This window comes from Ctenocephalides felis, unplaced genomic scaffold, assembly GCF_003426905.1.
Source record: "Ctenocephalides felis isolate EL2017-DRISC unplaced genomic scaffold, ASM342690v1 CF-g0.4_SCAFFOLD_01886, whole genome shotgun sequence".
Taxonomy (NCBI): Eukaryota; Metazoa; Arthropoda; class Insecta; order Siphonaptera; family Pulicidae; genus Ctenocephalides; species Ctenocephalides felis.
The window spans coordinates 148,128,972-148,141,903 of NW_020538040.1; the positions used below are offsets into that span (position 1 = coordinate 148,128,972).

At 31.3% G+C, this 12,932-nt stretch overlaps 1 protein-coding gene across 1 annotated transcript in view; it reads right to left on the minus strand.

The window, feature by feature from the left end:
- Window positions 1-5,690: 5,690 nt before the first annotated feature.
- LOC113378583 (paired box protein Pax-6-like) overlaps window positions 5,691-12,932 on the minus strand; it is a 120,755-nt gene continuing 113,513 nt past the window's right edge. Inside the window, exons 7-9 of the mRNA XM_026619127.1 lie at window positions 9,400-9,596; window positions 7,746-7,954; window positions 5,691-5,782 (exon numbers count right to left, since the gene is read on the minus strand). Of these exons, the coding sequence (XP_026474912.1) occupies window positions 5,691-5,782; window positions 7,746-7,954; window positions 9,400-9,596 (498 nt within the window). The remainder of the gene's footprint in view (window positions 5,783-7,745; window positions 7,955-9,399; window positions 9,597-12,932) is intronic.

Consider the following 12,932-nt stretch of genomic DNA (forward strand, 5'->3'; position numbering starts at 1 on the left):
TACCTATATTTTATATTCAATAAATGAATTTCTTTTTAAAAATGCCTTTCTTTCGAATATTTTCCAAAGTTTCCTAAGAAAGGTTTTTATCGATATTAGCATTATTGGCAGGTACTCAATTGATTTTTTTTTATCTTAACATATTTTGTAAAAAAAATCATCTATTCATAACCTGATCGGATGCGCGGTTCTCTCAAAATTGCTATTTTTTGCATTTTTGCTCCGCATGTCCGAAACCGCTGGAGCTGCCTTCACAAAAATATAATCAAATATTCACTCAATAAATACGCTTAGAATGTTTTTATAAATCATTCTAACTGGAAGTGCCGTTTTCTCAAAAACTTTTTGCTCCATACCTCCGAAACGGTCGGGCCTGTCTTAGCCAAAAACTAATCAACACGTTTCCCTATCAATACGAATCGAATGTATTTTGAATCAGTGAAATCAGTTGATCCGTACTCCCGATATCGTGATCATTTCTGATTTTTTTGCGATCACTATAAAAGGAAGTTTATAAAATATTTAAATTTGTATTAGAATAGCTCGGAATATAAAATACTCGGTCGTTTGCTAATAGTTTTCAAAATTAATTGATTCTATACTAAGTGTGCAACAATATGTATCTAATAAAGGTTTTTTCCTTGTTTTGAAAACAATTTCTTCGTGCCGTTGCTGAAAAGCTCATTGTGCGGTTGTGCGGTCGTGCTAGGGTACGGTAGTGACATTTGTGATAACAGTTAAACTATACTGATTTTGAGATAGGGGGCCGTTCAAGTATTACGTAAGCACTATAGGGGGGCGGGGGGTTGTTGATTTGCTTATTTTGGGTTGATAGGGGGGGCAGAGGAGTCTGGATGATGATTACGTCATAGGTAGTATTTTTATTTTTTTACATTAATTGCAAAATGTTTACGTGAGCTTGGGGGTAGGGGTTAAAAGCTTTGCTTACTTTTGCTGACAAGGGGGATGGGGGGGGTAAATAATTGTAATAAATCTGCTTACGTAACGATCCCTAGGGTCCAAAGGACAATTCACTTATTGCTTTCAGTCAGTGTCTTATATTAACATGATCTGTAGACCGCATTGCTTTTGAAGAGTCAGAAGAAAGTTTTTTTGTTTAATTTCTTTTAATAATAACTTTTACTTGTATACAGATAGGTTACTTTGTTATTTTGAAATAAGTTGAACAACTTGTCCTTTCGGGTGAAGACTTAACAGATAACAAAAAAAACGAACTTAACTAAGACAAAATAGGAAGAAAAAAGAAAACAAAAATTCAATATAAGAAAAAAAAAGATTTCACAAAGAATTCTTGTGAACTTTGATTGAAAAATGTTTTGTTATATTTTCCTATATTTTATTCATAAGCTTTGTTTAATTGTTTATGGCGTGTTGTGCTGTAAATTATTGTTATCAACGACAATAAAAGTCGTTATAAACCCTTTCAGTGATTGTAGCAATTTTATGACAAATTCATCGTATTTAAGGAAGTATCTCAGTATTTTCACGTAGACAAATGTTCAAATTACCATTTAAATTAATTTTCAAAAAAAGTGGTACAACCGTTGCCCAGTCTCACCTACTATACTCGATTTTATGAAATCATCGCTGAACTAGGTTGCTAGTGCTTGTCTGTTTCAGCCGATTTTGATGATTATAAGTCTAGGTTAATACGAGTGGTTTTTTTTTTTCATTGTAAATCATATGAAGGCGCTCCTCACCTAACATGCAGCATGATCTATATTATGCGCGTGGTTCGCTTTTGTTTGAAATTTTTTAGTCTGCGCATATTATTCGTCATGTTCGTTAGGTGAGACGCATCTTTAATATAATTTTCACCAAAAATGAACTATGATACAATACGAATATTATTATTTTTTCAGAATTACTATTTTCACCATAAGTTAACATTTTATGAATTTAATATACCGCGCCAAATTTTATATCACACAAAACATTCGTATGACGAAAGAACACAGTTATCAACTGTCGTTAATACACACCCTTTCGTAACATACAGTATTTTTCACACTACGATTAGTTACAGTCTGACGTTTTATTATGAATTTTGAAATGGGGATAGGGTGCTAAATCTCTTTCCTTTTGAATGCATTAGACATTTGGGAATGATTACTTGGGGCTGGGAGTAATTTAGTTTTAAGTTTTGATAGAATTTGGATTTTTTATGATGCAAGCTTAAAAAACTTTGATACTTACATGAATAATCGTATTGATATCGATGTACACAATGAATGCGTCAACGAAATGCAATATGTAATTTGTTTAATATAAAATGATGCCAACATTATCAATCACAAATATAATTTTTCTCATAAATTCAGTCAGTATAGATATGTCGAGAATTATTAACTACCCGTCAGGTAAGTTATAGTAATCGCAAAAAATCAAAAATATTTCTATTAAATATCATTTTACGTTTCAAAGTCTTCTGAACATTTTGGCATACCTTAGAACAAATGAATGTGTGTGGGTGTGCAGGGCCAAGTTTTTCGAGAACACGGATCAACCGATTTGAATTATTCAAAATACATTCGATTCCTATTGACGGAAAGACGTGCTGATTAGTTTCTGACCGTTTCGAAGATACGGCACAAAAAGTACCAAAAATTGTAATTCAGTTACTGTGAGAACGGAGCGTCCAATTTGAATGATTCAAAAACATTTTGGCTATACTGCGCGATTGCTTTGACAAAAAAATTTAAAATATGGTTATTGTTATTGATTAAAAATTTGAAATTATGGTACGGAAAGTTCCAGCAATTTGCCCTAAGGCACGATGTCATGCACAAACAGTTTTGTCTTGTAAATGCAGAAGGTTTTTTAGTACTCATTATGTGGTCTTCGAGTTTGACACGTGTTTGGCTCCTTTTGCTACAAATTAATAATAATGAAACTAAAAGAAATTCTTGTTACTTTATATATTTATTGGTGAACTACACATATCGATTTAAATATAATTTGTATTGTAATACTTAGCTACACAATTGTTAAATTTTGTTATTTGATTCGAATGTCTGCTAAATATTAGAGAAACGCTTATATTGCTTTTTACAATATAATGTACAAATACACCAGACATAATATGAAATGTATTTGAACTTATTAACCTAATAGTATTAACACAATTATTTGAAATTCATTCATTCTTTCCATTCCTGCATTCATAAGTTACTTGCATACCTATCAAATGACGATGCGTTTCGTTACAGATAATAGTACTATCACTTGTCAAAAATCTGCGGTGTATTATATACATACATCAATGCAAACAGTAACTATTGCTAAATTCTCATAAAATCATCGCATACCCTCATCTTATTAGTTTTTGTTTTAATCCATTGATATACCCATTAGTAATATTAACAAAGAATAAAAGCGAATTTAACATAAAGTTACATATATGTACGGAGCGAGAATGCTTTTCGAACGAATTATTGCTGAATACACTGTGAAAAAACATTCGTCAACAATTGTCTAGCTAACAAGATTCTCATTTAAAAATATAACTAAAATGTAGTCTACAGATTTTTTTTCATTTTCTTTATGATTTATGCATTTTATTCAGATCTAATAATGTAATCACAGCAACAAATATTATGTCACAACACCAATTTTTGCGTACTATTTAATAGGATAATTTGTTTTAAAAATTCTTAGGAAAATTAGTTTTTCCGTATTATTTTATTTATGCTATTTCATACAGGGTTTTTATTTTCAAAATATGAGCTTTGTGTAAAATCATTGTTTCTTACCTTTAATAATAGTTCGATTTTAAAAATTAATCAAATTTTAAATGTTTATACAGTAAAGATAAAATTCATGGCATAAGAAGAGTGTGAGAGATTATCTTTAGCTTTTATATAAGGTAAAACAGGACATCGTAATATGTACATAGAAGCTTAATTAAAACAATTAAATTAACGATTGATATTTACACGTAGTATACTAATTTATAATTTTAACTAAATTATTTTCTTCGAATTTAGTATCATATAAATTATTAATATTTCTTTGTCTTTAATGCAGTATTGAACGTCAAAATTGCTTCATGAACTGGTTTGGCACAAAAATTATGAAATGATAATAAAATTCGCTTGTTTGAAATGGCCATGTATTTGTTCATGTAGTAATACTTGTCTGTATAAACCCTGTCACCCGCATCAATTTATTCATATATTTAATTTTTTTTTATTATATTAATTTTATTCCAAAAGTTCTTATCTCAATATTTAATAAATAATTTACCCACTTGTCGATCTATTTGCTTTACAATTAGAGATATGAACAGAATTTAAATAATTGACAAATTAAAAACATTTTGGAAAAAAACTCTCTAAACATAAACTTTTAATACAAATTTTAAGCATTTTTAGTTACCTGAGTTTGATTCAAAATTAAAAATTAAATAAAATTCATACTGGAAAGGCATTTTTTATTTCAACTGGAATGTAAAATTCTATAATACTTGTGTTATCTTGTACGTTTAGCGTATACTAAATGAATTAAATTAATGTTTAGAGAGTAATTTTGAATAAATTCAAATAACTATTTTATTAATCATTTCTGCTTTAATGAGTAATAAAATAATTATCAAGCAAACAAAATTATTTCGCTGATGATCGAAATTCTAAAAATGCGTATGCTTCGAAATAAAAACAAGCTACATTTTTGGAATTCCAGATATTTTTTTAGTTTATAATACTTAAATAACTAATGCATTCAAAATACATCATAAATACGGAACAATTAATAATTTTAATAACAATATAAATTAAAAACACACCTTAAAATAATCATAATATATTATACACATATAAAATAATAAAGTTCTAATTACATCTCTAACATTTCAGTATCTTTACGTAACAGCCACTTAAACTTCGAACCACCAAAAATGTTAGGCGACGAAAAATCGTACGGAGCTCACCGGTCACAATATTTTATTTACATGCAAGTCATGAAAATGTATATTAGTATGTATTTTATTCGTTACTGAAGAATTCGCATTGTTATTGTTAATTTTGTTTATTTTCACCAGATTATAACAACGTATACGTTTTTTCTCAGAAGTTTTACAAGATGTTTTTCTATCTTCCATTTCTTGTTTTATTACTCTCAAACTCACATCGATCGTTGATTATTTTAAAACTCTATTGCTTTACATTATTGTTTCAATTTATAATATTTTTTCAAATAAAATGAATTATCTATGCAAATTTTCTATTATATTTTACACCTGAGACTCAAGATTATCCTCTATAATTAAAAAAAGTTTCATTTTTGTTGCTCAATTTTTGAGTATATTATTTCCTCTGTTTCTAGAGCATTGAATCGATGTTTTAACTATGGCTTTTTAACTTGGATGCAATGTTCATTTCATAATTGATAAAAATCATCTATCGTTCTTGTATAAGAATTTGAGTAGACAGCTATTTGATCATCCCTGAAGCATAAATCGACCAATTCGGTCTGAAACGGTAGATTTTCTTCCACGGTAAATTTATTTCTTGTTCCAATTTTGAGTAAATCAATTATTGTGAAATTTTTGGGTTTTGTTTTTAGTGGTGCGTTGTCACTGATGTTGGCGGTTGATGTTCGATTGCAGCGGGAGGGGGGAGCGGGCGTGGGCTGGTCAGCAGGCGCGCTGGTGACAACCCGAACAGCTGCGATCACTGGAGACGCGGCCAGTAGTTCGCTACCGATAACTCCTGCGCTTGAGACGGGATCTGAACGGGAACTGATACACCGGCTGATATCACTCCTGAAAAACAAATTTTTCGATATTGAATTTTTCTTAGTTTGAGTATTATTAGTATTTATTCTAGCTAAAGTTGTCTTCTACCAAATGAATTCCCACAACTATGTAAGTGGGTATAGAATATTTTTTATAGTGAACGTTTCTTAATTTTTTATCTACCCAGTCCATCATTTGCTTTTATCTACAGTTAATACGGCATTCATAAAATCGAAAAAGGCAATTAACTGACATAATAAAATGATAGTAAGCGTTAAGCTTACGGGAATATTCTCGGTTATTTTAATAAGAATTAAGTAATCACAAAAAAAACATATATACAAGCTACATTTCAAAAAAGTATCGTGTTATGCGAATCCGTATTATATGACTAAGTGCATAAAGGACTAGTGCATAAAGAGGGGTTCCAAAAATTTTGAAAATTATGATGCATATTATATGTTCATAATACATAAATATTTATTATTATTTAAAGAAGGAATACATATTAAATGCTATTTTTTTGTCGTAACTAAGAGCTATTCAACGCGAGCGTTTTGTTTGGGAAGCATATCCTCATACTGTGCGCATTTCTTCAGAAACCTGCTCTATTTTTGTTCTTGCGAAAAATCTGTTATTTTTTATTTCTTTATTTTAGTAAAAAGTTCATTACGACTTTTTTACATAAATCTAAGCACTTGTGAAGTTTCGTGCTTATTTCATTTGTATAATTTTTACTTATGAAATATGTCTAACTGTCCTGGTAAGCTTAGGCCATTTTCCGTTAAAACGTACGCGCCCGAATGGAAAATATAAAATTAGGTGTTTTACTCTATTTTTTTGTGAAAAATCTGGTGTTTTTTTAATTCTTTATTCCAGTGAAAAGTTCTTTATGATTTTTTTATATGAATCACTTGTGAAATTTCGTGCTTATTCATTTGAATAATCTTAATTTATGAAATATGACTAACTAGGTCCAGGTAAGCCTAGGCCTTTTGACGTTATAACGTACGCGCTCGAATGAAAAATGTTTAATTAGGTGTCTTTATGATTATTTAGCTGTTGTACGTTGACTTCGCTTTCAAATTAGATAAAGTTCGCATTCAGTTGCTTTTATTATATTTCATAGTTTATTAGGTTTGCTCAATTCTCGTAACATATTAGAGTCAAACTGTGTTATAAAAGAACCGTGTTGTAAGGGCGTCTAGTTTCTATTCTCGAATCGTGTTATAGCGGATCCATGCTATGGAAGTTCCGTGTTATGCGGGATTTACCTGAATACAATAATAGTATATATACTGTGTAGGTAATTTTCTTATGTAAGAATTTTGTGCGTAGTTCAATTTTACGGTCATTTTTGAAGAATATGTATACAAAAACTTTATTAGTCATTGCCGAGAATTACTTTGTTTTTTGTGTCTTTTTATTACTTGTTCTGTGGGGTTTTATTACTATGATCGCGTTCCCTTTCCGGATAATGTCTTCGCTTGGTTTTTGCAAAATGGCATTCGTCCAGGAAGACAGGGCGCAAGAGCGCAGCGGTGGTGACTGGAGCTAGTTACCGCATTATGAAATATCTGCTTTTTTATTCAGTTTTCATAGTTTGCGCATATATTATACCAAGCCGCGAACTCAGCAGTGCGGTTATAATATGGAGAGGGTTTTTTAAGTGTCGCCACTACTAACGCAGGTTTTGTATTCTTGTATATATGTATACCAAAAACTATGTGATATAAGGTTTCCGTCATGAAGTATATTTATATATTACCATTTTCAATCTAATGACGGTAATAAACATTTTGTGTTGAAAATTGAATTTAAATTTTATATTTCATGACTTCAGCATTGCGCTAATCTGTCGATAAACTTATAATCGATTTTTAATTTCTGAGACGAATCGTAAACGCAAACTTATTCTATTCAAAAAGTGTTAAAACAACCTTTATCATAATATGAAAAATAAGCTGATCAAGTTAATAAGTTGACTCACCTGTGCTATTTGCGGCGCTGACCGGGTTGCCGTAAGAAGCGTGAGGATTGGGCGGTGGTTGCTGATGTGCGGCGGCTGGATTGCATGGCGGCCTCGAATGACCATATGGGGCTCCCAAGGAATGCAAGGCATCAGGGAACATGTACGGATAACTTTCGCGCTGTTGCAGACAACTTGATGTCATAGAACCCAACGATGATGATATTGGACTGAAAATAAAATAAATTTATTAATGCTATGTATTTTTTGTTTATATAAAGCAGAAATAATGTTTTTTTCTATCTTATTTGAGCAGAGATCAGAACTTAAGGGTTGCCCTATAAGCTGTTGTGATGATTTGACTTGATTGACTACGTCGATTTCTAGATGTCAACTCAAACAGTTGTTCTATCTCTATGTGATGAATTTTATTATTAAAATTTCTGTAATACGAAGCTTGGCATAGTAAGCTTGGCATCAGGCTGCCTGAGGCGTGTATCAAACCTGGGACTTCTAATTGATATCCCATAGCCTCATTTACTAATCCACGGAAAAGCTTACTACTTAAGTAATAAGCAAGTGAAAAATATATAAATTAACAGAGAAACCTTTTTATTCAAAGAAAGTAAGCATAAATTTTGATTTCTTTTTTATTAATTTGATGTTAACCTTATTTTTATCACATTATTATAATTAATTTATTAATTAAAACAACTATTTTGTTCATACCATTCGTATAATATATCTTTAATATGTTACGAAATTAAATATTTAGGATGATGTAATTAAATTAATAATTTGTATTAAAGCACTTTATTACTTTATATTTACTTTACCGCCACTTGCATTAATTGACGGCTGATATTCCAAAGTTTCTAATCAATACACTTTTATAGAATTGCTTAAATCTAGTGATCGACAAGATGTTAATATTATTTAAAAAATTTTATATAAAAAATAACCACATAATGCAATGTAAAATTAAAAATCTTATAGTGTTTGCAGATAACTTCGCAAACTTGAATACTATAGTATTTCTTGTCTCTTATGAAAAATTGCTCAAATGTTCCGAGGTTTTGTAGCGATTTATATAGATTTCATCTAGGTTTCATCACGTTTGCGGGCTTCCGTTTGCGCGCGGCCTTTGGCTCGATTTGTTTGGCGTCCGCACGTGAGCGCCATGCCGATGGCCGACGCGCGTTCGCTATCTGACTTTCCATTGGGAAATTCAAGCGACGTAACAGCTAAGGACGTCGGCCTGTCAGTCACGGCTTTATAAGGGATTTACTCGAGAAGGCGATAGACCATCACTATACGGGTCCGATGTTCCAACTCTATTTTTTCGTTTTCTATTATATTAAGAAGCATATTTATATGTAGCAGTTTAAATACAATCGGGTATGTTATGGTTTATGAATAATAATATTACCATTTTAATTCCAGCCGTTCGACATCGCAATTACAACATAAAAATGTTATATTGTTTAATGTCTTGAATATAAATCATGAACAACGATTAAACTGGAAATTATGTTATTTTTTCCGATAAGAAAATAATAAAAAAAAATGTAAAAAGATTTCGACAAACCATTATATTTTGAATTGTTATGTAAAATGTGTTAATAGTTAAATTTAAAATTTTGTTTATAATTCTATATAGTATGTTAATTCTCACCTATAAGTGTCGGCCATCGTTGCAATAGGTTGTGGTATAGATGAGTACATAGAATTAAACCCGCTTTGCAGAGGCAACCGCGGCGGATTGCTTGGTGGTGCCGGCGGACTCGTTCCCACTGGATGATCGCTCGTACGTCTTTGGGTTCGAAGTTTTTCCTCGCGTCTCCATTTAGCTCGCCTGTTACTAAACCAAACCTAAAAATAAAATCGAAAAAAATTGTTTAATAATGACTTTAATAGCAATAACAAATATATAATAAATATAGAACAAAGAATTGAATAAAATTGAATAAAATTGATATTAGAATTTTGTGTTACTGTAATACAAAATGAAGTACTGAGGAAAGTAGAGAAGAAAGAATTGTACTGAGCACAAACTTGAAAAGCAAAGAAACTGGATTGGACCCATTCTGCAAAATGAGTGCCTCCTGCAGGATGTCGTTGAAGGTAAAATAGAAAGACCAAAACGATTTGGAAGAATACAGATGACTAATTAACAGAGGAAGAAAGTATGGAAAGGAAAATGCATAAAATGTGTATAAAAAGTGATCAGTGGAAATGAAAAGTTGTAATGATAATAATAAACAAGGGAGGGAAAGGAAATAATTGATCTCACACCATAGATTTGCTTTCAGGCAGACTAGCATTTATTAATATTATAACAAAGTATTTTTTAAGCCTGTGTAGTATCGACTCATTAAATATTATTATGGGTTATAGTTTTATTTGCGTTTCGAATGCAAATCGTAGTTTTTGAGTTATGTAACTCTTCTTGCGTAAGGGTACTACGTACGTTTTAGCGAGTGTATGTTTAATAAGCAACTACCCATTGCGGAATACTTAAATACATAAATTTAATTACATATATAGAGAGATGTAGCAACAAAGCACCGACAAACATCATGAATACTAAAAGCCTCACAGTCATATAATATTAATAGCGCCGACTCGAACATCTTGTTTATTTGGTTTTAAATTGTATGAATAAATAACATAAACTTAAATACGAGAATACACTAATTGTACGCGTACGTGCTTGCAAACTTCACATGCGATATAATTTGCCAGAGTTTGTTCTGCCACTAATTACGAATAACAAAAATTCCACGCATACGTTGGGTACGAGTTGTATGCGTAATCGCCATTTTGTTGTACACATCGTTTGTTCATTGTTTCAGTGCAGGAATAAAATCCACAAAATACATTAAACCTCGGGATTTAATTATATTCCATATGAAAATTATACACGGTGCGCGCCAGTCCCCCGCTGGGGGTTCGCCTGTGTCAATCTTCGTTAAGCCGCGCGCCATCTTGGAATTAAAATCCAACTGCAGCCATTGTCACCGACACGGAAATGCCTTTGGAGGACATTTGTTTCCTTCAATGTATCTCTCCAGAGCGTCTGCGATTGATACATATATGCGAGTAATTCTTAAATGTTCTGCGCTCTTCTTGCGCTATTTGCTCAGGATGACTCCTGGCAAACTTGCAGGAGAGATAGGAAATAGGAAATGACAGAGATTTTGTACCACAACGATTAATAACAATAATTTTTTGTACCAGGATATCTACAAACTTTGAAATATGTTTAGGTCTGCTATTATTTCTTGCTTCTACAGACCATGAATATGAACTATTTCATTGATGTGTTAACAAAAATTTATTTATGGGGATTGTGATTTAAAATCTAAGAATTCAATAAATTTATATTGTACAACATTTTTAAACTTAACAAAAAACATAAAAAAGTTTATTTATGAAAAATATTTTTATGTTCGAAGTCATAGTCCTAAAATAAATAAAAATGATGATGTAAATGTTTTAATGACTAATTTCCTATTGCAATTAATTTGCAATTGCCGTTTAACCAATTGGTTTAACTATGGTGAATTACCATTACCATTGGTTTGCGATGGGATGATCTCATTTGGTCAATTGGGATGACGGCGGAATAAAAAGTGAAAGAAGCAACCCGCGCGTGGCAGGGAAGCGACCGCGTACATAGCGCGTAGCCCGACGCGTCTGCGAGACTCAGCCGCCTAGATCAATACAGGCCCGTGCCCGCTCTACCATTAAACATGCGTACAAACATGCCTCGAGTTACGACAACTCTACGTGCAAGACAAAGCCAGAAACACTAACAAAATCAAAACATACATATATGAATATATACATTTGAACATATTATATATATACTGTTTTTTTTGTGGATGATTTTTCAATATTCAGTTATTTTCAACATTCAGTTTTTATAATCCTGAAATTAGTGTAAATATACCAAAATAATAAATTTTATTAAAAAATTAAATAGATTATCTTTGAAAAGTGATTGAAACCATGATTTGCCTTTATTACGAATGCCAAAATTCATCTCCACAAATCACTCCGTCCAATATGTGATTTCGAATAATATGGGTCAATCTCGATGTTTGTTTTACCTTTTTCAGCAAGGTACAAAAATTGACAGTCATTTCAAATTAGTTGTGATATCCGAAATTCCATAACTGTTCATAAGGGTAGTCAGATTATCATGCCAAATTTTTCGCTTGCCAAAGCTAGTTTATGACTACAGAAAATGATAAAATAAATAAATAAAATAAGACTAAAAGAAAAAATAAAAACGAAAATACAAAAAGAATTAGTTAGTCAGTAATCATTACATTGACAGGTATAATAATTTCAAAAACTTATGATTATATACATTAAATTCAAAATAATTGACTTTAAAATTTGAATGCTATAGCATTCGTATCATTCTGCATTGCAATGAAAATGAAATGAATGGCTTGTTTTTGGTAGGCAACACAGTAGTTGCCCTATGTTGTTATTTATATTTAATAGTATTTTTTGACTTTTTAATTTAATTGCAGCTATGCCTGCGTAAAGCGATCTTCACTTGAGATAATATTTGAGATCTGTAAACTCAAGTGAAAATTTGACATAAAGGTGCCTGATGAAGTGCTTGGCCGAGGTTGGGATGAAACTCGGGACTGGTTTGTGCTAGTCCACGTCGTTACTGGTTACGTTACCGCTGGCTTAAATTAGGTAAATAAGTATTAATTTTTATTTAATTTGTCTACAATAAGTTTGAAAACACAAAAAATCCTAGCCTCCTATGTGTTGATTTAAAAAAAGAATTGATGTCTCAAACATAATCTATGATTATTCACAAGATTAGTGGTACATGCTAGTGCTAATTCTGTTTGTAGTGTATATAAAACAATGTGAGCGTTTGATGTTCTCATCCACTAATGATGGCATCGAATCTTACGTCAAACATATAGATTCTCTAAAAATCTTTTCTATTTGATGTAGTGCCTTTGAAGATTTTATACATATTCATATACTGGTGTGCATATAAAAATATATTTGTATGTATTTATATATATTAAATGTATATGTTTGTACCATATAGTTTCGTCGTATAATTCCTAACGTCGCGTCGTGAGACAAAGCGTGGATTACATTGTTCATCCGTTGTTAAATGTTTCTTCTCTACAGAATTGTAAAGTAATACGCTTGTAACTATTC